The sequence below is a fragment of the Coturnix japonica genome, unplaced genomic scaffold (genome assembly GCF_054131305.1).
Source record: "Coturnix japonica strain WE unplaced genomic scaffold, WE-NBRP24 Scf044, whole genome shotgun sequence".
Taxonomy (NCBI): domain Eukaryota; kingdom Metazoa; phylum Chordata; class Aves; order Galliformes; family Phasianidae; genus Coturnix; species Coturnix japonica.
In genome coordinates this window covers 1,691,397-1,716,922 of record NW_028188947.1, presented here as the reverse complement: position 1 = coordinate 1,716,922, position 25,526 = coordinate 1,691,397, and the positions used below count along the sequence as shown (strand labels likewise).

General features: G+C 40.8%; 2 protein-coding genes across 2 annotated transcripts; both read right to left on the bottom strand.

The window, feature by feature from the left end:
• Window positions 1-7,557: 7,557 nt before the first annotated feature.
• LOC146752566 (uncharacterized) lies at window positions 7,558-17,336 on the bottom strand. The gene is made up of 8 exons (XM_085531737.1): window positions 16,360-17,336; window positions 15,781-15,919; window positions 14,928-15,050; window positions 14,368-14,529; window positions 12,499-12,618; window positions 9,415-9,541; window positions 8,733-8,875; window positions 7,558-7,718 (listed from the first exon to the last, which is right to left on the bottom strand). The coding sequence occupies exons 1-8, from the start codon at window positions 17,238-17,240 to the stop codon at window positions 7,638-7,640; spliced, it is 1,776 nt and encodes a 591-aa protein (XP_085387863.1). The 5' UTR covers window positions 17,241-17,336; the 3' UTR covers window positions 7,558-7,637.
• A 3,766-nt stretch (window positions 17,337-21,102) lies between these two features.
• On the bottom strand, window positions 21,103-22,886 carry LOC146752565 (uncharacterized). Its single transcript, XM_085531771.1, has 4 exons — window positions 22,863-22,886; window positions 22,269-22,536; window positions 21,712-21,773; window positions 21,103-21,126 (listed from the first exon to the last, which is right to left on the bottom strand). The coding sequence occupies exons 1-4, from the start codon at window positions 22,884-22,886 to the stop codon at window positions 21,103-21,105; spliced, it is 378 nt and encodes a 125-aa protein (XP_085387897.1).
• Between the last annotated feature and the right edge of the window lie 2,640 nt (window positions 22,887-25,526).

Below are 25,526 nucleotides of genomic sequence, written 5' to 3'. Positions count from 1 at the left end.
TGTCTCATCTCTGCTTTTATCACACACACAAGAGACCAAAGTAGTCTTTGTACTAGTACCAAAGTACTTTGTACTACTATTTAAAGCACACTCTAACAGCATCATTGGGCTGAGATGTAGCTGGATGGAGGGCACCCTGCACATGGCATGGCAGCATTTTGTTGAGCTTCAGGAGGGCAGCCTACCCACAGCATGGCAGTTTTGAGTTGAGCTGCAGCTGGAAAGCACCCTGAATATGGCATGGCAACATTGAGTTGAGCTGCAGAAGGGAGGGCACACTGCACATGGTATGGCAGCATTAGACTGACCTGCAGCTTGATGGAAGGCACCCTGCACATGGCATAAAAGCTTTGGTTTGAGCTGCATCTGGATGAAGTTCATGATGTCCATGGCATGGCAACAGTAGGTTGAGCAGCATCTGGAGGGCACCCTGCACATGGCATGGCAGCTTTGGGTTGAGCTGCATGTTGATGGACGGCAACCTGCACATGGCATGACAGCACTGGGTTGAGGTGTAGAAGGCAGGCACCCTGCACACGGCATGGCAGCATTATGACGAGCTGCAGCTGGATGGAGGGTACCCTGCACATGGCATGGCAGCATTGGGTTGAGCTGCAATGGGAGGGCACCCTGCCCATGGCATGGCAGTATTAGGCTGAGTTGCCACTTGAAGGATGGCACCCTACCAATGGCATGGCAGCATTGGATTGAGCTGCATGTGCATGACATCCTGCACTAGTTATGGCAGCATTGGGTTGACCTGCATCTGGAGGGCACCCTGAAAATGGCATGGCAGCATTGGCTTGAGCTGCAGCTGGAAGGCACAGTGCCCATCGCATGGCAGCATTGGGTTGAGCTGCATCTGGATGGAGGGCACCCTGCACATGGCATAGCAGCATTGGATTGAGCTGCACCTGGAGGGCACCCTGCCCATCACATGGCAGCATTGTGTTGAGCTTGAGCTGCATCGATGGCACCCTGAACATGGCACGGCAGCTTTAGGAAGAACTGCTGGATGGAGGGCAACTTGCACATGGCATAATAGCCTTGGTTTGAGCTGCATCTGGGTGGAGTTCATAATGTCCATGGCATGGTAACAGTAGGTTGAGCAGCATCTGGAGAGCACCCTGCACATGGCATGGCATCATTGGTTTGAGGTGCAGAGGTAGGGCACCCTGCACATGGCATGGCATCATTGGGCAGAGCTGCAACTGGAAGGCATCCTGCAAATGGCATAGCAGTATTAGGCTGAGCAGCAGCTGCATGGAGTTCACCCTGCACATGGCATAGTAGCATTGGGCTGAGCTCCAAAGGGAGGTCACCCTGCACATGGCATGGCAGCATTGGGTTGAGCTGCATGTTGATGGAGGGAATCCTACACAAGAAATGGCAGCATTGGGTTGAGCTGCAACTGGAGGGCACAGTGCACATGGCATGGCAGCCTTAGGCTGAGCTGAAGCTGGATGGAGGGCACCCCGCACATGGCATGGCAGCATTGGGATGAGATGCACCTGGGTGTGGCACCCTGCATATGGCAAAGCAGCATTGGGTGGAGCTGCAGCTGGAGGGCACCCTGCACATGGCATGACAGCATTGCGTTGAGCTGTAGAAGGAGGGAGGGTACCCTGAACGTGGCATGGAAGCATTGGATTGAGCTGCAGCTGGATGGAAGGCACCCTGCACATGGCATGGCAGCATTGGGTTGTTCTGCCACTGGAGGGCTCCCTGCACATGGCATGGGAGCGTTTGGTTGAGCTGCAGCTGGATGGAGGGCACCCTGCAAATGACATGGCATCATTGGTTTTGCTGCAGACGGAGGGCACCCTGTACATGCCATGGCAGTATTGGGTTAATCTGCAGAGGTAGGGCACCCTGCACATGCTATGGCAGCATTGGATTGAGCTTCAAAGGGAGGGCACCCTGCTCTAGTCACGGCAGCATTGTGTTGACCTGTATCTGGAGGGCACCCTTCGCTTGGCATGGCAGCATTGGACTGACCTGCAGCTTGATGGAAGGCACCCTGCACATGGCATAAAAGCCCTGGTTTGAGCTGCATCTGGGTGGAGTTCATAATGTCCATGGCATGGTAACAGTAGGTTGAGCAACATCCGGAGGGCACCCTGCACATGGCATAGCAGCATTGGATTGAGCTGCAGCTTGATGGCACCATACATATGGCACGGCAGCATTGGGTTGAGCTGCAAAGGGTGGGTACCCTGCACACAGCATGGTAGCATTACGCCGAGCTGCAGCTGGATGGAGGGCACCCTGCGCATGGCATGGCAGCATTGGATTGAGCTGCATGTGCATGGCACCCTGCACTATTTATGGCAGCATTGTGTTGACCTGAATCTGGAGGGCACCCTGAACATGGCATGGCAGCATTGGGTTGAGCTGCATCTGGATGACACCCTGAACAAGGCAAGACAGCATTGGGTCGATCTGCATCTGGAGAGCATCCTGCAAATGGCATGGCAGCATTGGACTGACCTGCAGTTTGATGGAAGGCACCTTGCACATGTCATAGCAGCCTTAGTTTGAGCTGCATCTGGATGGAGTTCACAATGCCCATGGCATGACAATATTGGGTTGAGCAGCATCTGGAGGGCACCCGGCATATGGCATGGCAGCATTGGGTTTTGCTGCATCTGGATGGAGATCACCCTGCACATGACATGGCACTATTGGGTTGATCTGCAGCTGGAAGGAGGGCACCATGCCAATGGCATGGCAGCATTGGTTTGAGCTGCAGCTGGAGTGCACCCTACACATGGCATGGCAGCATTGGGTTGACCTGTATCTGGAGGGTACCCTTCACATGACATGGCACATTTTAGTTGAGCTGCAGCTGCAATGCACCTTGCACATGGCATGGCAGCATTGAGTTGAGCTGCATCTGGAGTGTGCCCTACGCATGGTTTGACAGCATTGGACTGAGATGCAGATGGATGGAGGGCATCCTGCACAAGTCATGGCAGCATTGGGTTCAGCTGCATCTGGATGGTACAATGAATATGGTATGGCAGCATTTGTCTGAGCTGCAGACCGAAGTCACCTTGCACAAGTTATGGCTGCATTCGGTCTAGATGCAGCTGAATGGGGGGCACCCTGCACATGGCATGGCAGCATTGGCTGGGCTGTAGAGGGTGGGAACATGGCAAATGGCAAGGCAGCATTGGGTTGATCTGCAGAATGAGGGCACCCTGCACTAGTCATGGCAGCACTGGGCTGAGCTGCAGCTGGATGGAAGGCACCCTGCACATGGCATGGCAGCATTGTGCTGAGCTGCAGCTGGATGGGTCACGTCACTCCCATATATAAGAAGGGGAGCAGGGAGGACCCAAGGAACTACAGGCTGGTGAGTCTCACCTCTGTGCCTGGGAAGATCATGAAACAGATCCTGCTGGACAACATGCTCAATCACATAAAGAATGAGCATGTGATCGAGACAGCCAGCACGGCTTCAGCAGGGGAAGGTCATACTTACCTAATATTGTGGCCTTCTATGAAAGAGTGACAATGTTGGTGGACAAAGGGAAGGTGACTGATGTCAGTTACCTGACCTGAGCAAGGCCTTTGACATGGTCTCCCACCACATCCTCATCTCCAAATTGGAGGGAAGTGGATTTGATGGGTGGACAACTTGATGGATAAGCAATTGCTTGAAAGGCCGCAGACAGAGGGTGGTGGTCAATGGCTCTATGTCCAGGTGGAGGCCAGACACGAGCGGTGTCCCTCAAGGGTCTGTCTTGGGACCGGTGCTCTTTAACATCTTTATTAATGACATTGATGAGGGAATTGAGTGCACCCTCAGCAAGTTTGCTGATGACACCAAGCTGAGTGGTGCAGTCGATACGGTGGAGGGAACGGATGCCATTCAGAGGGACCTCGACAGGCTGGAAAGCTGGGCTCGGGTGAACCTAATGAGGTTCAACACGGCAAAGTGCAAGGTTTTGCACTTGGGCCGGAAGAACCCCAGGCACCTGTACAGGCTGGGAGGAGTTGTCCTTGAGAGCAGCTCGGCAGAGAAGGACCTGGGGGTCCTGATAGATGAGAAACTTAACATGAGCCAGCAGGGCGCTCTGGCAGCCCAGAAAGCAAATGGGATCCTGGGCTCCATCAGGAGAGGGGTGGTCAGCAGGGATAGGGAGGTGATTGTCCCTCTCTACTCAGCTCTTGTGAGGCCCCATCTGTTGTATCGTGTCCAGGTGTGGAGCCCTCAGTACAAGAAAGACATGGAGATTTTGGAAAGGGTCCAGAGGAGGGACAGGAAGATGATCATGGGGCTGGAGTACCTCCCCTATGAGGACAGGCTGAGGGAGTTGGGTTTGTTCAGCCTGGAGAAGAGAAGGTTGCGGGGTGACCTCATTGCAGCCTTTCAGTACCTGAAGGGTAATTGTTTAGTTTGTGGAAGATTGTGGAATTTTAGTTTGTGGAAACTGAAAAATTGTACTGTTTGATACGTGGGTTTTGAAGGGAATGGGACAAACTGCTTTGATGGTATAAGAAAGTGTAATTGCTATTGGTATACAGAAAGTATAATTGAGGGTATGTGGAAGTGTAACTGAAGGTACAAATAGAGAAATCGTGTACAAAGGAAAAAGTGTTAAAGAGAAAGTAAGTTTATGTGTGCTGGTATGAGAGCAACTCCCTGTATTGTTTCCCCCCCCTTGCAAGAACTCTTGGAGTGAGAGAGAGCCGGGTACGGAGACTGTTGCTGTAAGCAGCAAAGGGGGGAGGTGGGGAGGAGGGGGCAATGGAAGTGAGAATAGCCTTCATGTGCAGAGATGTAGGAAACCTGAAATCCCAGTGTTAGCACTGGACACCTGGAGAGAAGGAGGTGAAACTGAAATAGGATGTTAGTAGTTTATGTAATGATGAGAGTCTGGAAAGTGAGAAAGTTTGGGACAGACACAGGCTGGAGGAGTAAGGGCTGGCAAGGTATAACAGGGATGTCAGGACTGAAAAGAGGTGAACGATATGAAAACAAAACAAAACTGATTGACAAACAGATAGTAAGGGAATTGGTGATAATAACAGCTGTTACTGTTGTGGTGCCAGAATAGGGCCGTAGGACCCAGAGATCCCCTCAGGGAGAGGTGGGGGGAGTGGGGGCTTGAAGTGCCCAGGGAGGGCTCCACCCCACTGAAAGGAAAGCAGTGTGCAAACCGCAACGGGAAATTGCATCTAGGGAAGCAGGATAAAGAGATTTATTTTCTGGTGGATATGGGTGCTTCTTACTACTCATAGATGGTTTTGTAACAGTAATAGAAGCTACTGCCCAACAGAAAAGGTTTACGTTTTTTTTTGGATTAATTAAATATAAACTAAGTAGGAATACAGAAATTCTTGTACCTGCCAGGTTGCTCTGGCAAGAAATTTAATAAAACTGGAGCTAAGGGTCCAACAATATTGACTGTTTAAAAACTGTAAGTCTGACATTAGCACAAATGGGGAAAAACAATGTTGTACCCCAGGAGTCACAGCAATATCAAACATGATGCACTTAGGGGTGTGGGCATCAGGGCCAAACATGAAGCCCTGAATAGAAGTTAAAAGCAAGAGATTGCCCAGTCAGGGTAAAGTGGTACCCTATAAGGATACATAACTGTAGAAGGATAGAAGACTTTCTGGAGTTTGGACTCCAATTTTGCAAAAATTTTTGATAGCAAGTGCTGTAGTTTGGTACAACACTTGAAGGCAAGTAATAGAATTGTTGAATGCATACACTCAGTGGTGGCAAATCCATGCACTTTATTAACCCAGTTAAGGAATGAATAGGTGGAGTTTACCTTCTGGATTTGAAGGATGTTTCTTCTGCCTGCTTTCTGTATCACGGCTTTACAAGTCGGTGTGCAAGTTTGGAGGAGCTATCCCCCTTGCACCCGGAGCTGCGCAACGCTGGAATAAACATACCTGCTTTACAACCCATCTCTGGATTATAGAGTTTGATTCCGCAAGTCAGCTAAACATTTGTGGTTGGTTTTTCTTTTCCCTAAACAAAGCAACCTGTTTTCTGCACTTGCTGTGCCTTACGAAAATGCACAGAAATTAGGCAAGCCTGAGACTCACCAAACACCACATGTGACATTTTGTAAAAGGTCAGTTTTGCAGCAGAGAACCACATATAATTATACCAAGTGTGCAACTACTTTTCCCATGCAGCAGCAGGCAGCAATGAGGCTGTTCTCATAATAAAAATACCATTTGAAAAGTAGTGTAATTAAGTGTATATCATGATGTACCCAGTAGCAACGAGAGCTCTATTAACAGCTTCTGGAACAAGTAGATCACTCCCATCCCCTGCAATGACTTTGCCTCCAATATCGCATGGCTGATAAATTGCAGTCTTCTGGATATGAAATATTTGCAAGTAATTTGCAAACTGCAGCTAATCAGAACCGTCTTCCATATTGTCACCAACCACTTCAGGCAGCATTGTTCCATTTTGACATCTGGCTATGAGGCATTCATGCACGGCACTCACATACATAGGTCAATAAATAGGAGGGAGGGTGATTTCAAGTACTTATGCTTCCATCAGTTTCTTCTGTGTACCTGTGCAGTAGCTGCCCATCTCACCTGGTAGGTACGAATGCTGTTTTCTAGTCCAGGTCAATAAAAGCCTCCATGTTGACATCCACATGCAGATTTGTCCAGCTAACACCATGGAGAAAAGCTTCTAAAAGTCAGTTCAAGTTTTTAATGAGATTGCTGAGCATAAAACCACATGATTCCCATGATTTTTCACAGATTGTTTTCTGCAAACCTGGATCTCACAAGCCTACAAGCGAGGAGAAAGCTTATCGGCACAGCAACAGATAGTACGATTGTGGGTTTTTTTAAATACAATCAGTATATTGTTCCAGCTGCTTTTAAGGCAATTCACTCCCATCAAACTCTCAAATATTCACCCAAGTCGGCTTTCATCCATGTTTTTACCTCCTGAGCAATTGAATCTATAGGAACTATTGGACTAGGAGACAACACAAGGACATACTGCCAGCTGAGAACCTTTCAGCTAATTCATCCAACAGCATCTAAAGGTTCGAAGCTCACTGAGGGGGAGAACAGTATTTGGGATATTAGAATTCCCCCCAAATGTATTGGGTTTATTTTTCTAAGTTTATTAATTTAAAGCTGAATTTGCACAAGTGAGGGAAAGCACATTTCTTCCACACTGAGGAATTGGCACCATCTTCTCTCCAAAGAAAATTCTTTAAAAAGGCCCAAAAATTAAGTATACATAAATATTAATGTGTATTCATGCTCTTCTCTCTGCCAGAGTTCTGCTAAGTACACCAGTCACGTGAAAAAAGCAAGCCAGGCCATCCTGAACAAGTACAGTTATTACTGCACAATGGGTAAATAGCAATCAGACCTAGAGATACTGTTCCTATACAGGGGAGGCAAGACAAAAATAAACAAACCCTTAACCACAATAAAATCCAAACACAGTTTAAGAAAGCTTGTATTTATTTCAGCCTCAATGGAGTCAGTTTGAAACTGTCAGAGAGACACTGTACACCTATATACAAATTTAAGAACACAACGGAGTAACTGTTACTGTTTATTAACAACCAGTTTTAATAATACAATAAAAGTATGTCCTGAGAAAGGGGAACAAACATGCTTCTTCAAGGTTTTTTAGCTGTTCTGGATCTCAGCCGTCGCTTGATGATCAGATGATTACTTTCCTTCTTTTGTTCCTCAGATTCCTGAAGAAAACATTTCAAAAGTTACTCATCTTTTCGCACAAGACTGACAAGCTCTTCTTGACCCACGCAAACATATTTCTTCCCCTAAATGGATTTCAGAATGGCATTTGCTTATTATATTTTATTCAGAAAACTATGGGATACCGAGATCATTTTAATGCAGCTTAATCACAAGGAACAAATATGGAGAATGTTCAAAATCCTGTTTATCTTAAAAAAGCACACACATCTGAGGAAAGCCTGAAGGCAGCTTTCATTTTGAAATACTTGTTTTCAAAAGAGTATTATAATACTTGTTTTGTGAAACATGAAGCGTTCAGAAAACATTTTTAGCCTCAATCCCTGTAGCTATGACTTGCCCAGAATTTCAGTTCTCGGTTCAGTTCCATGTTCTCAGAACTACAGTGAGAGAAGAAATTGTCTCATCTTCTTCATCCTCTAACAAAAAAAATATAACATTTTGGTTTCTGCCCCTATCATTCGTCAAATCATCAAAATATTCAGAGGGATATTACAGTATGGGCAAATGATCACTTTGCTGAACAGAAAAAGGACTCTAATATAATTAAAAGATGCAGTTCCAACAGAGCAAGAATGTTCTTAGCACAATAGCTGCCGACAGAGTCATGAAACTGGCACATCAGATCCTCTGCAAGTTGGCTTAGACAGGAGATCATAGTTTAAGCATACCTAAAAAGCTGTCTAAGTTGTGCTCTAGAAAAGCGTGTAGTAGAATTATCCCACTCCAACACACTGAAATTATCTATGATTCCAAATTAGAAGACATCTCCGTGATTGCTACATCACCTACTTAGCAAACTGTAAGCCAGCCAAACACAGAGATCTTTGAGGACAAAGTAAAACAGAACAGCAGGAAGACCAACAAGAATGACTTGGTAGAATAAAGAAATACCTCAGTACTTTCAACCTCCTCCTGCAAATAGATGAAACCTCCAGTCTGTTTGGACTCCTTAGTAGTTTATTTTAAGCCAAGACTACAGTATAATCGCTTACCGAAGAAGCAGGTATATCTAGAGGGCCAGAAACGACAGTTGAATACAGCTTCCTTTTGCATCGTTTTGGCTTGGTCTCTCCTTCTTCGAGACTTTCAGGTTCGTTTGATTTAGGAGAACTTACTGCTGACATCACCTTCTTGGCTAGAAGAAATTTGTTTTGATACATAAACCAATCAACTTACTGGTTTTGTGAGTCTTTAAATCACTGAATGCAAAAAAAGCTTCGTAACAAACTTGGTTTATAAATGACACGTAAAATTTAAGTGAAAATACTCAGAAATTGTATTTGTTCATCGAGGTTCTTTATTATTTCTATAGCTGAAACAGTTTATAGCTTCAGGTATGGCAGCTTAAAGCACGCATCAAAATGGAGTATGAAAGACAATCATGGCTCAGAAGTCGCTGGAAGTCAGAAACTTCAGCAGGAGTTAAACAACAGGCCTAACTTTGGTGCTGACAGAAGCACAAGACAGAACCAACTTTCTCTGTATACTTGTAGGTTTTCACAAATGTAATAATGAATCTCTGAAAGACGAATAAATGCATTTACTTCATAAATCAAAGGACAACTTAACATGGCAGACAAGTTCTCTAAGAACACATACATTAATAGCCTACAGCAGAAACAAGCCATTCTACAATGTCTAGAAAACATGGAATAAAACTTATTCTACACCAACCTTTAGAGTGTATAATAGAAGGAGAGCTTTGAATAAAATCTCCAACTTTTTGCAGTGTTTCATCCTTCTTTTTAGTCAGTCTTGAAGCATGTACTCGCTTTCTCAGGAAGTAGTCTTTTCCGGATTTCTGTTCAACAGAGATGTGAACATGTGAAACAAGAGCATTGTTTAAACTTCATTTTAGTTCAACGTTATTTGAAGTTGACATTTTGAGCTTTACTACTGACACCTCTGTTCATTATGCTGATGATACCACAACGGCAAGTAATGTAGACAATTTTATACCCTTTAGGGAGTTGTCAAAATCTCAGCTATTTCAAGGCATACGTTTCTTAAAGTTTCTTAATAAGGCAGTAGTTTCTTTAAAAGTAGCTCCCAAGCTGTGGAGTTGTTTCTTACATAAGCTGTTCTAATTACATAAAATAAACAAACATACAAAACAGAAGACAACAGATGGGAAAAATCTACTACTCATACTCTGACCATGCCAAGGATACTGCTATCACATGTGAACATCTGTTTTTAATAACTGCCATGCATATTAATGATATGAACCTTAGTTTAATACAAGGGCTTCACTTACAAAAGCACACGATAATACACTAAAGCTTCTCTTCCCAACTATTCAGTGTGCAATATCCTTCCCTCCAAATCATTACACAGTACAGCCATTACACGCTCTGGGGACAGACTGACTTGCCCTTTGGTTAGCTTATGGAATTTAATAGGAAGAGCTCATAAGCATGTAAGATTCCCATTCAGGTATACACATAAGGATAAGACACTGCTTCTTTCGTGTGACCACACAATTACAGGAAGTCCCAAGCTAGCTTCAAAACTAGAACAAAAACCAACCATTTTCTCGTCACTTGCAGAGGGTGAATTAAAAGCCATGACAGAGTTTGTATTTTTCGTGTCCTCACTTTTCACAAAATCCTGGGAAAATAAGACAAGTTTCAGCCATGATTCTTTTGGAAGGAACAACTGATGTCACAAAAGTGAACACTTTAAACACTTTTGCTAATAGTAGGGAAGTACTTGCTAGTGGTAACTATTCCACTGTAAATCAAATAATAAATAAGCATTCAATTATAAAAACAGGACATTAAGATATCAGTATTAGACATCTCATGATGTCTAAAAAGCTGATTTGTGTCTACAGGTTTCAAAGAAAATACACAATGGAGTTAAGAGAAATTCCCTTCTCTTAAACCATTATCACTGAGCTTGGCTGTTAGTTTTGTTCATTAAAGCAGTTCATTGATTAAATTCTTCAACTATTTTACTGAGGTAGAAATAGCATTTTTTTAATGCTTAAATGAGAATGGTAAAAAGGCATCAGATATTTTGTTTTCTGTTGGGTCTAGGTCATACCTCATCCATGTCATCACTTCTTTTCTTTTTTGCCTTAGGCATTTTCACTCCTAAAGGTATCATGCTGCCGTGCTGCTTTATCTCCATCTTATCAGGTTGCAGAGGTGTCAGTGGGATTTCCAGCTCCAGTTTTGGGAACCGACTAGTTTTGCCATTTTCTGCGGACACTCCAGAAGAGTCGAGGACAGTTTCCAAATGCTCCTGATAGCACAGAAGAATTTTAAGTGCAAGTGTTAAGGTAGCCATGAGATTAAAAAGCTATAAAGCATCTGGAAAAGGATATGTAAGCATTCGATTTTCCTGCTGTAAGAACACTTGTAACAGAAGGAGTCTATTTCAGTTACAGCAGAGTTTTACCCCTCTTTCCTAGAACTTGTTACATTTAAAATTATTTCCAATCTATGATCACAAAAAAAGTTCTCCATGTTAAACTGAGCCTGATACTTTACAAGTCATTTTTTCTCAAGGGCACAGACAACTACACTTTTTTTTTAATAGAGAATGGTGGTAGAACTGACACGATTTTCTTCATCTCAACTCTGCTGTGTCAGAACTGGGCAGGAACAGGAGCATTTGATTCAAGTGTTCGATTAACTTCCAGCTTAATCTTAGGGAATTTGCCCTTCCTCTTCTACACTAGAGATGTTATTTACATAAGTAAGGTCCAGCTGGCAAGGTGCAAGCCCAGTACAAGTCATTAAAGAACTCCATTGCTATCTTTTCCCTGGAGAGAATACAGACATTCAAGCAATGACACCGTACTTAAGCTGAAGGCTATCATGTACCTGCTCATGGTCAAATGGCAGCAAATGCACAGCTAAGTGACAGGGAAATGTCAGTATGCATTTCCCCAGCAGCACTTACTGTCCACAATCCACCCAATCCTGTTTTTCTCAACAGGAACAACAAAGTCAGAACTGAGATCACCTGGACTCCTCCTTCTCTATGGCAGGAATTCAGCTAGCATATCAAAAATGAGTTCAGATGCTGGTTAAAAACATGGAAGACAGGCTGCTGGGGACATCAGAAAATGGTAGATGGCTGCTTCTACTGCTGCTAGTAACTAGCAAACTCCAGTGTCCCAAACACAGACTAGCAGCTTTTACTACTTACACTGTTCCGACCCCCTGAGGGGAGTCTTCTTCCTCTCAAAAAGTTACCAAAGATTGTAGAAAGACAAAAAGTAGTCAGAGCCACTTTATCAGGCTCTGCTAAGAATCTGAATGGAGTATCACCACCCACTGTATTTCCAAGAATTAAGTTGGTTAATAAATACTTTGTTTTTAAAATATATGTAACTGCTATTTTATGAAAGTTAGCAATTAAAAACTTACATAGGAATGATTAACATCGTCTGCTAACAAAACAATATCCAGAAATCCTGCAGAGGAAGAAAATAAGTTCAATTTGCTGTGCCCGTTTCAGTGGCTCCATGAATTTTTTCCAAGTAACTTATGTAATCATGAGCCACTTCATAAGCATTAACATGAGGAGAGTTTTCAACAGCACCTGACAAAAATTCATCACACAATTGTTTCAACAGCTTTTATTCCTATCAAAGGCTATAAAAACAGGTGATCTGATCACCTTGAAAGGGATAAATAAATTAAAACTTGGGAATTGTTTAGAGAACATGAGATCTTTTCCTACTCATTCCTTATCAAAAGCAATACAATCACAACATTTTCAGATCTGAAGTTTCATACTAACCTCAGATTCATTTAATGAAGTGAGGCTCCTAGTACATTGACGTGACAAATAATTGTCTTCAGCTTTGCATCTTAATGGAATACTTTCTCCAGTTTTAGTTTTGCTTTGTTGTTTCCTAGGCTGTAAATATTTAAAAGGAGTAAAGATTAGGCTATGCAATAGACCTCCAATATATCTCGAGTTTTCTAAAGTTACAGTGTAAAACCTCAAGCTCAGACGCCACATGAACACGTAAGCTGAAACACAGCACAAGTGTGGGAAGGTAGTAACATCTATTCATTGTGTGATCTTCAGATACACCCTACTGGGTCTCACTAACAGTCTCAGGCAGTATTCTGCCTCCAAAAGAGAGAAAGCGAGACATTATTTAGGTACAAAATCTGTAACGCTGGTCGTTTTGTCATCCATTCCCCACATACTCTGCACGCTCACAGCTGCTATGTTAGAACACCAAAGGCTAAACCTCTGCCTAATCTTCAGCATCCACATACGGATACATGGAAAACTGCATGGAAAAGTTCCATAATGTACACAGAAAGATGGTGTTCTAGTAAATAAAATATTTTTGAGAAGATGAGAGCTCATGTTTGAGTGGAAGACAAAAAGAACCAACAAGTACTCATCACTGAATATGTAGTTAAAGGACTATATGCTAAGAAAAATGATTCTAGCTCCAGTATCTCCTAGGAAAACAGAAGAACAAAAAGGGGTTAACAAGATGTTAAGTACTGACTTTCTATAAATATAATCATACCTTTTCATTTACAGAGTCATTCCTTCTACTCTGTCTTTCTTCAAGTAAATGTATTTCTGGCAAACACTGAGGGCTACTGTGGTTAATGCGTTGTTTTAATTCCTTTATAAAGTCATCTTTGTCAGCCAGTTCTTTTCTTAACTCTTCTATCACAGTTGCATTATCCTAATAAACAGTAAAAACTGCTGAGTTGTGGGATTGGCAAAAGGAATTAACACACACAAGCAGTATTGCAATTACTTAGTAGCATCAGTTTTAGAATTGTAGGCTAGAACACTTAACTATTCAAGAACAGTAACATTTCACGGATTTGTACAGTCACTGTTACAAGTGCAGTAGTCACAGAATTGCCTGGGAAGTTGTAATACAATATATTTTGATTCTTCTATTTTACTTATGTGCTTCAGCCTTCATCTCTCTGAAGATATAATAACCCGAGCTTTTATTTGTTCCCAAATCCTCGGTACTGTGAGAAAGTCGGCAGTTGTAGGGGAAGTTTTGCTATGAGAACATCTTTCTTCTCAGAGAAAGTGAATCCAAACATTCTCAAAAGAGCACAACTCATTTAGTCTTCTGTTTAGCTTCTGAAATTCTATGCTACGGCTTAGATTGGCTATCCTGATTAAAAGCTGGATGTTGAAATAAGAAATGCAACTTCCAGAGATCATCCCCCCTCTGCTTTTTGATGCTTCCCTTAATCTCTCTCCACGTCCCCTTCTGTCTTTTCATGCCATTGTAGATACTACCTCAGAGAAAGCAAAGAAAGTAAGAAACCTGAGACAGAACTACTGTCTGAGTATTGAGCCTAGCTTGGGATCCGGAAATGCTGTGAATTATCAGAAAAAGCTACAGATGTCCAGTCTGATTGTAGGATCATAAGCATCAAACTGACATCTGCTTATCTGAACTACTGAAAAAATTGAAATTTTAGTAATTAACATAAATTCTGTTTCTGAAGAACAAAAATAAAAGCTGGTGCTTTTTTTGGTTAGTTGCACATGATGTCAATACGACAGTGTTCAAGAACAGAACCACACCCAGAATACAAAGAGCAGGTACAGGAGTTTTACAGAATTTATGGGTAGCTAATCAGGTAGGAGGAAAGGAGAGCTGACCTTGCTTGAATCCTTTAAGGCAGATTGTCTCAGTTCTGCTATTTCTGTCTCTTTTTGTATGGCAATAGAAGCCAAAGTTTTGAGCTGTTCTTCCAAAGCTTCTCCTAACTGATCTCTCTCCTCATGCCACTTTTGAATATTATGGTCCTTTTCCTCCAGCTCCTATATTTCATGTTGAAAGAAAAGCATACACAGTAGAAACAAACAGAATCTTTAAGACAGCCTAGAATTAATAAGTTTTTCATATAGCATAAATAAGGACTCAAGCTGATAAAAAGAGTTTATGGTAAGACATTTCAATTAACATATCGTGATGTCACTCAACAAGATCAGGTTATATGCATGTATTACATATGTATTTACTATGCAGATTATTGTATTTAAAGCCATCTGCCAGTGCTCTGTAGTGACTAATCATTTGAATATTTTCATGGTCTACCACTAATTTCAGTTGGCCACTTTCATTTTGCTGCAATTTATTTTTTTTTTTTGGACCTTTTCCCTGTTGCTTGGAAAACCTGCATCATTCATTTAATAAAAATTAAGAGCAAGAAAAATACCTGTTTAAGTTGTTGGATAGTATAGTCTTTATAATCCAGCTCATCCTTAAACTGGTTATTAATCCTTTCAAGTTCATCCATCCTGTTCCTGAGGGATTCCTCCACAGAACGCATCGTGGACACCTGTAATGTAAGCACAGCTCACGGTTCATTAAAAGACTTCTATAATCCAACCTGGCCAAATACTTCTTTGTTAAATAAAGAGGAATTCACAAACAAGTGCTGAGTAGGAAAATGACAGCAAGTGCAAGGTTACCAAGGAAGACATGAATTCATTTTTAAGCTTCAATTTTCCACCCCAAGCACACCCAATAAACTTTCAGACTAAGATCCTGCAAAATGGGTTTTAAAATATCTACTTGTTTAATAATTAAATTTTAACTACTAACATCACTGAAGCTGAAATTGAAGAAAAAAAATATACATGCTTATATTAAAGAGCCTCTGGAAATTAGTCTATTTCTCTTCAAGTAAATAGCATTCTTCTTCCCAGTTATCAGCGTTTTTTCACAAGACTTAGGTTTTAGGCTTTGGAGTTACCACGGATACCAATGGCAAGTCACCAGTAACGTAGAGATAATAACAAGTCCCCTCCAGAGGCAGATTAGCTATTCTCTTCACAAACCTTATTCCAGACTACCAACCAACTTTACTTTCCTCTGTTCATTATCTATGTGAAACCATGTTTTAACTTCTGGTCCCCTCTAGAGCTTCAATGGCAACTTTACCTAAGATTTGCTGCTAGCCACACTAGTGTGAAATTTCCAGCTTCATAGTTAAAGTTTGAGAAGTTTTAACAGCAGAAAGCCAAGCATAATCTTACAGAAAAAAAATATCTCAGTTGACTACAAACCTTGCTTTGTAGTTGCTGAATTTGTTTCTCGGCATCAGAATGTTTGTCTTTTAGATCTGCATACTCTTCTTCTTTCCTCTGCAAATCTTTTTTCAAATTCAGTACAAGGGCAGAACTCTCAGAAAGAATATTTTCTAGCCTTATGTTAAAAATAAAGACACAAAGAACATTACTGTTACACATCTCATGGAAACAGCAATTACAGCTTAATCCATGACCTGCCTGTTGGTTTCTATTTGTAAATAGACTCTTAAATCTATCTAGACCAGTGACAAGATTTAAACAATTACTTTTGAATTTCAGCTTGCTTCTCATAATCAGATGCTGAAGCAATAAATTATTCAGATGCTATTCTGAGGAATGTACAACAAAACCACCAGAAATCCCCATATTATTCTTTATTTCCTTGCACACTCCTGTTTTCCCTTGGAACTCAAGTAGCATACCAAAGCATCCTAAAGTAGTAGTTTGGCTACTGATAAGCATGCAAATGCATTAAGTCGAAGGGATGTTCCCATTAACTATTTTTAACTCTAGTTCATTCTCAAAGGGCTCTAAGTTAACTCAGTGGTTACTTACGATTCTATACGTTGCACTTTCTCCATTTCACTCTTTTCCTTTTCCCGAAGAGAGCGTTTCATCTGCTCCAAGCTGTTTTTCAGCTGCATAACTTCTTGAATCAGATTTGCTTCTTTGCTAATTAACTCTTCAACCTTTTTGTCTGCATTAGCAGACTTCTCCTGCAGAGTTGCTGTAACTGTCTCTAGATTAACAATAATAGATTCTTTTTCTTTAAGTAATTCATTGAGTTTTGACACATTGTCTTCCATTGTCTTGGAAGCCTCCAGGAGATACTCAAGCTCTTTTATTTTTACCTCACAGTTGGCAACTTCCTCCTGAAATTGTGCAATCACTCTCTGATCTTCTGCAGTCTTTTCTTCAAAGTCCTGAGTTTTCTTTTCTATTTGCTCATGTAACTGTTTCACAAGATCATCTTCCTGACTAGTGTGAGTTGTAATCTCACATAGCTTCATTACAAGTTGACGATTATGATATTCAGCATTATTCAGTCCCGCCTTTAGGTTTTCATTGTCTTGAAGCAGTGCTTTGATGTGCTGACTTTTTTGTGAGGAAACATCAACAATACTTCTGCATACTTCCCAAATCCTTTCAAGACTATAGTTAAAGGAGAGGTCCTGCACAAGATCTGAGATGGAAGAAGTCTGTGACTGAATGCATGCAGAACTAATTTGAGATGTCCCTGGCTCATCTTTTTCACAGTCTGAGGAATCCTTTACACTGACAAAGTCAGTACCGATGGCGTGAAACTCTAAGTGACATTTGTATAATTCATCTAATTTGGTCCACATTTCTTTTACTTGTGACACTTTATCACTTATATATTCTTTGGAAACTTCTATGTTGTTAGTTAGTTGGGCATTTTTGTCTTCTAGTGTCATATTTATAGATTTCTGTTCATCCAGTTCAGAAGCAATTTCCCGATAGTCAGCTTGACCCTGCAGAATTTGTTCACGGAGGGCATCAGCTGTTTCTTCAGAAAAAGCTCAATACGCAGGCTTGTTACCTGCTTACTGAAATCTACTTTTTTATTTTTTTCTCTTCTGCATTGTTCTTCAAGCACAGCTAAATGATGTTCCAAGATTTCAGTTCTTTCCCTCAGTGCTAGTACTTCCTATCGGTACGCGGAGCACTTTTGTTTCATATGTTCAATTGTCCTTTGCTCTACGGTGTTCTTTTTCTTTCTCTCATTTACAACTACTGTAAAACAAACAAACAAACAAACAAAAAAAAAAAAAAGGGGAAAAGGAATGTAGCTCAGATTGATTAAAATCATTATTACATAGCAGTTCACAACACCAAGTAGCAACTTCTAAGTGAAACACTGTCGTAATATGCAAGCCATACCCTCGCATCACATAGTATTTGATACTAGTGAAGGAATTAAAGTTCTCTGGACACATAATCAGATGTCTCAGATTTCTATACAGAATTAACAGTAAAAGGTTTTCAGTCTGGAAGAACACTTTTACCATGGCACTACTCAAACCTTCCACTCCACACCAGTAGAAAATCTAATTAGATTTAAGAAACATGGGAACGAGATAGATAATTCACAGCTATATTCTTTCTATCTTCCGTGCTTCAGCAATCCCTATAAGGCAGCCAGGAATCACTCCATCTACATCTAAATGGTAGATAAACAGTTCTCTAAGAAATTTCATTCCAACTCACAGTCCTCTTACTTTCAAAAGAAAGATAAAACCCTGGACAAGTTGATCACTTAAGTGTTGATATCTGTCTCTCTTATTCAGTTGATCTCTAAACAAAATATGAGGATTCCTACTTCTGTCCACACTTACTCTTCTGCATATAAAGTTCACTCATAAAGTTGTACAAATTTGCAGATTCAAGTTTCCATAAATATTCCATTAGCTTGGGGCTGTTTTTTTCTTTAACTGGTGAGCAATTGGCTAAAATCACAAGCATTTTCTTTCTATCAAAAGCGACTTCTGCTGTATTTCATCATTGCTTTAGAATCCAGTTATGTCCATTCCATAATATGCATACTTTAAGTATTAAAAAAAATAAATATAAGTCAAGACTTACTAGGGATTGTGTCACCACAACAATATATTCCATGGTGATTCTTGTACAGTCCTTTTATTACTACAACTACAGAAATGCAGAATTTTATAGCGCCCACGTGCAGCCTGCATTACATACAGATTCACATGTACTGCATGGAAACAGCCTCTTAACTCATCTAAGGAGTTTTATATACAGCCCTCAACTGATTTAAAAGTCATACTGAAGAAACAGCAGTGGCATATTCCACCCCAAACCAGGTTTTGGTTTTGATTGCTGCTCCCAGCAACACTAGTGAGGGGAATATGATTTATAAGTAATCTAAACACTTTATGCTGAAAACAACAAGCAAGCACTAAAGCAAGATAAATAAGACTAGGGAGAAGATGTGTAATGTTCAGTCTAGAAGCTCCTTACACAGGAAGTAGGGAAAAAGCATTATTACAGAGCATAGGAAACAAGACCTAAAAGCTCAGAGGATGGTGTAAATACCCTGAACTTGAAGCTGAGATAACCTAGCATTTCCTAAAACACTTTTGCTCGTGCTACTTATATAACTAATTCTACAAAAGAACCAGCACAACATACCTGTGCTCATTGTTCTACTGTGTATATTTAACATAGCTAAAGAATATATATTAAGCAGTTTTTGAAATTGGATGCTATTAATACTCACAAATAGAAGAAAATTTTAACATGATTGAATACTCAGTACTTCTTAACAGAAAACTTCATGCTGACATTGTGACTATCAGCTACCCATTTTAATTCCTATGTGGAGCATTGCTGTCATTAATTTTTAAATGAGAGCTTTGGTCATATGATTAGAACAAACCCACTACTATTTGGAGTATGGAGGAGTCCACATCCCTCCCTCAGTCTCTGGTAAGATGCTTATATGTGATGCCATTCAGTGGTCACATTAGGATTCAATATTTATGCCAAATAAAGGCAGCAGGGACAAATCATCCAAGAACAGCATCTCATCCAAAGAAGGCCTTGACTTTCTCCCTTGCACATATTTTGCAAGAGGAATACAAGAAAGGAAGGGACTACAGCTAAGTTTTAGATTTTCCCTTCTACATTGTATATGTCTTCCGTAATTCTAGGAACACTGATGCTCAGCTGTGCCCAGAAGTGAAGTTAAATGCATCAAAGCTTATCCAAACCATTTTGCTCAAATATTGCTCATGAGCGAGCAATTAGCAGGTCGTCAACAATTTTGATAGTTGCTTCAGGAAACAAACAAACAAACAAACAAAAAAAAGCACTTGAGCAGCTGATGCTACTCAGAAGATCAGCAACAGCAGTTGAAACAATCCTAAAGAAACTGCTTTAAAACTATTACCAAATCTGCAAGTGCATCAACAGATAAGGAAAAAGCAGCAAAAAGGAAAAAAATAGTGCAAAAAACTTTTATTCTTAAGCATTCAAAAATGAACAGCATAGGACCTTCTGAAAAAGGGATATTTACATAACAGTTACTTCTATTTACAGTTTAACACAGTGGCTTTTCTCCTTATACCATAAGGTACGTGCTTCACAGCCTTTTGCTTCCTATCCGGAATAGGAAGCAATTTATTGTTTTGGAAGACACCCTGTTCAACGATGGAAGAAACTGTACCTTTCTTTGGAGGTGGCTCTTCCACAGTAGGCTTATCTTCATCAGTACTGTGCTTTCTTCCCACTTCCAACTCAGTTTTCTCTTGTTTCAGTGCCTTAACTGAAAGCACTGAAAATTGGCTGCTTTCAGTTCCTTTATTAGTGTTCTCTTCTACCGGTTCTGCTTTAATGGTAGTTAAATGGTAGGTAGTCTTTTCCTGTATTGATATAAGATCAGTTACATTGAAGCTTAACAAAAGGAGCACTTAAGTCTCAGTAATCTTCTGTAGGCAAATATTTACACAAAACCATACAGCTAAAATATTTACCCGGTGACTCTATAGACATCAGTTACAAATTTCAATAGCAGACAGAACAAGTACACCTTCAGATAATGACAAGTGCAATACTCGGTAGAGTATACAAGGGAAAGCAAGAGCCTAGCAGGTTACAAAGTAAAAGACTTGCACACAATCGAGAGTTTACCAGTTTATCAAAGAATTTCCTGTTTCCAAGAAGTCAACAAAATTACAAACATGGTCAAAGAGCAAACGGTCAGCTCTCATACAAGTTCATCACATCACACTTCTGCTAAGCTGCTAAAATCACTTTCATCGTGACAGATATAATCCAACCTTAAAGCTTAGTCAGCTCTGTCACGCATATTTTAGATTGTGTCCTTGACCACAAGTGAAGCTTCCTTACTTACAAGATGACGATTGTTAAGCCATGCTGGCACTGCCAAGGACTGATTATTCATCTTTAGTAACTTATGAAAAGAAAAGCCTCAGAAGTGTTCAGGCCACACAATCTCACAGATAGAGTTGGAGCCTTGTTCTTGGAAGAAGTAATAGGTGAGGACATGACTACTCATCACAGTCAGCTTTAATACCATGGAAATACTAAGTTGCAGTGATGCAGACAGTCAAAGACTAAGAAGGGTCAAGTTGCTAAGCTTACAAGGTTAGAGATCTGAGTGACAGAATTAACTATAAATGTTTTCAGAGCTATTTCAGGCTACCAAACATCAAAAAATGAACAAAAACCACCAGAAGTGATATGCACACATACTTAATCAAGCTAGTCTTCACATATTCAGTAGCTCGCGGTACATTAGTCTGGATAAAGTTTTATGGACTGCATAGAACGTGGAGATATCCTGACCATTCATACTCGTACTTCCAACTCTACTCAACATACTTTTACTGTTGCTCTTCCTCTGATGTAGGAGTGTGAGGCAGGAGTTAGTGGAACACACTGATATTTTTGTTGTTTGTGTTAACAACAACTACCTTCAGATAAATTTGAATTGTTTACAATTTCAAGCGAGTACCAGCTACATACAGAAAATCAGTTTTCCAAAAATGTGTTGATTACAAGCATAGAATTAGTGTTTTTCTTTTTTTGTATAAGGATATGGAGATGTGTAAAACTCACATAATCTTTTACTTTTTCCTCTAAATGAGATTTTAAGTCTTGTAGCTCTGTAATAATGTCATCTTTCTGCACCTTGAATGAGATTGGAAATAAAAAATAAAAAAAATTCAGTCATCAGTTTCTAATGGAGTGTTAAGTAGCTGAATTACACAATGCATTAAAGGCAAATTCAGTTAAGCTAAGCTCGGTAAGAAATCTATTAATGGAGCCTACTGGAATAGCATTTTAAGCTACCACAAGTTGGTATTAAAACAATTTTACACAATATCTTCTTGATAAAGTTACCTCAGTTGCTTCTTTAAGTTGCTCATCAGACTCATCCAATTTAATCACCTGCATTTCAAAGTCTGTAACACACAGAAAAGGTTGTATTACATAAGTAGCCAATAGATAGTTTATTAAGTAATCAATTTTTGCAGATATTCTAATGTTTAGGTAGCTTTTGAACAGATTAATTAATTTGCATGTGGTCTTCACTTATTGGGAGTGATTCAAAAGTTTTCTATATTTCTTGGAACGAAAACATTGCATCAACAAGACATAAACAAGAGTAGAGATTACAATATAAAAGTAAAAATCAAGAAATAGACATTTAACCCCATACTTACGAAAGCGTAAAGCTGCTAGTTGCAGTTTAAAGGAGAAGGGGAAAAAAAGAAAAGAAAGAACCAAAAACCGTGGAATTGCTGAACCTGAATATACACAAGGAACAAACTATCACTTATCTACAGGCTATGGTTCCAAAGGTAGAACATCTCCTCTAATTCCTACTCAAACTGGTTATTTCTCTTTTAGATTAATGAACTATTTCTGTCTTCTACCTTTCACATCGCATAACTCACCTTTGTTCTTCTGCATCAGCTCTTCTTCAGTTTTAAGTAGTTTGGTCTTTTTCTCTGTTAGCTCTTCTTTGGTCTCCATCAGTTCAAAGTTAGTTTTCTCCAGCTGCTTTTCAAACCAGCCAATATCTTCCTTCGGGTCCTCCAGTGATACAATGGAACTATGTGCTGCCTCAGCTTGCTCTTTAATATCCATGACATCATAATGCACAGAATCAAGAATGCCCTCAGGATCAACACAGGTGTCAGGCACTATGCTATGTTCTCCACCCTGAAACGTAATTTATAATCAGTTAAAACTGGTGAACCGCTGACTACATAATAGCTGTCATTTCTACAGATAGTCTGGATAGCCACTATGAAGACAGCCATACAAGAAGTTTTTAATTTCAGCTTCAAAACCCACCTCACAAATTCACATACAACATGACAGTGATTCATATGGGGGGAAGATAAGTGGCATTCTAGTAACAGCTAATATATTTTATAGTATTTGATGACCACACTCCCTTTTTTTTTTTTTTTTTTTTTTTTTTTTAATATTACCCCAGATTGATCTTTTTCAAATTTAACGTACAAGTTTGGACTCCCCTTTACTTTGTATACAGCGTAAATTTTCATTTTGTGTTGCAGAAACAAGGAAAACACCCAAATTCCCAAAGCTTTCTGAAACTGTTCTTAAGGCTCAGCAACTATTCCTGCTAGATGAAGAATAGATGTATCTCGCTCATCATACAGCAACACAGCATGCACTTCTTTGTAAACAGCCTTGTGTTTCTATAAGATGTGCCCATAACATTTAAATAGTAAAAAGGAAAATATTTAAGAAAAAAAAAGAAAAATACCAGGGTGTCATGGTTTAATAATTTTGTAATTTTGCTAAGAGTATTCCACATCATAACATCATATAAAGCATGAATAATTTTACTGCTCCCGAACACTTGCAGTATATTGATGACATTGTAGTGTGGGGCTGTCACGGGTTACTTAGATTTACCTATGCCCGTGACAGGGGAAGCCACCCTGTGGGCCCCCCTCCCGGGGCCCGGAAAGGAGGGGGAAAAAGGGAGTGGGATAAAACAGCGACAATCTAAGGAGGAAAAACTTATTTTACTAAATATGATACCGAAATACAAGATAACACAATATAATATAATTGAGGCTAACAAATTGAACGAAACAGAGAGAGAGAGTCCCCGAAAACCGAGAGGCCTACTGTGAACTCTAGGCGACACGGCTGGAACGCTTCCCACTCTCCGAGAAGTTCGAGAGAAGAAGAAGGAGGGCACTCTAGCCTGGGAACGAGATTATACAGCGTCCTGGTCCCGTGACTTATCATTAACCCTGTTGTTCTCTGGGATATGTAGTCTTCTTCTGTGGACTGCACATTCAATAGAAGTATCCATACTTTACATGATGTTATGATGTGGAATACTGATACTGATAGCAAAATTACAAAACCATGACATTCCACCCCTTATTCTACATTATTACATCATAGTAAATATATATATATACATATATATACACGTATGTAAAATTATGATAGCTAAACAGTAGAATTACATGTAACATAACTAAATGTACAACTATAATAACTAAAATACACTACACATGCAAACATATATACATATAAATACATAAAATTATTGACTGCACTCCCCCAGCATCAAATTCCCTTGTGGCACACATTGAACATCCCCATCCTTCTGCATTACCCACCAAGTGCACCCAGGTCCCTGGGCAAAGACAGTTCCACGGATAGGTTTGCCCTTTCCAGAAGCTGGAAGGACCCAAACAGCTTTTCCCAACATGTTCTTTACATGTACAACAGGGACCTTATCTCCTTCTACAGTGTGTAGGGGGCTAGATTGACTAGGACCATCACGATTGACAGATCCTCTAGTATTCACCAACCAAGTGGCTTCTGCCAGATTCTTCTCCCAGTGCTTAAATGTTCCGCCACCCATTGCTTTCAACATAGTTTTCAACAACCCATTATATCGTTCAATTTTACCAGAAGCTGGTGCATGGTAGGGAATATGATAAATCCACTCAATGCCATGATCTTTGGCCCAAGTATTTATAAGGGAATTTTTAAAATGTGTCCCATTATCAGATTCAATTCTTTCTGGGGTGCCATGTCGCCACAGGACTTGTTTCTCAAGACCTAATATGGTGTTTCGAGCAGTAGCATGGGGTACTGCGTATGTTTCAAGCCACCCAGTGGTTGCCTCTACCATGGTGAGTACATAACACTTACCACTGCGAGATCGTGGCAAGGTGATATAATCAACCTGCCACGCCTCCCCATATTTATACTTTTGCCACCGCCCTTCCTCCCAGAGAGGTTTCATCCTTTTGGCTTGTTTAATTACGGCACATGTTTCACAATCATGAATAATCTGCGCAATAGCGTCCATGGTTAAGTCCACCCCTCGGTCTCTGGCCCACTTATATGTCGCGTCTCTTCCTTGATGACCTGAGGTCTCATGAGCCCATCGAGCTAGAAATAATTCACCCTTATTCTGCCAGTCCAAGTCAATTTGAGCCACCTCAATTTTGGCAGCTTTATCTACCTGATGGTTGTTTTGTTGTTCTTCAGTAGCCCGACTTTTGGGCACATGTGCATCCACATGACGCACCTTTACAACCATATTCTTTGTTCGGGCAGCAATGTCCTTCCATAATTCAGCGGCCCAAACAGATTTACCCTTCCGTTGCCAGTTGTTTTGTTCCCACCTCTGTAACCACCCCCATAAGGCATTTGCCACCATCCATGAGTCAGTATAAAGATACAGCATTGGCCACCTCTCCCGTTCAGCAACATCTAAGGCCAGCTGGACAGCTTTTACCTCTGCAAACTGACTTGATTCTCCCTTACCTTCAGTGGCCTCTGCAACCTGTCGTGTGGGGCTCCACACAGCAGCTTTCCATTTGCGATGCTTCCCTACAATGCGACATGATCCATCTGTGAATAGGGCATATTTCTTTTCATTTTCTGGTAATTCGTTGTATGGTGGGGCCTCTTTAGCACGTGATACCTCTTCTGCTGGTGATGTTCCAAACCTTTTATCTTCAGGCCAGTCCATGATTACCTCTAGGATTCCTGGACGATTGAGGTTTCCCATTCGCGCTCGCTGTGTAATCAGCGTAATCCACTTGCTCCAGGTGACATCGGTAGCATGATGAGTGGAGGGAACCTGTCCTTTGAACATCCAGTTCAGCACTGGCAGTCGAGGTGCCAAAAGGAGCTGTGTT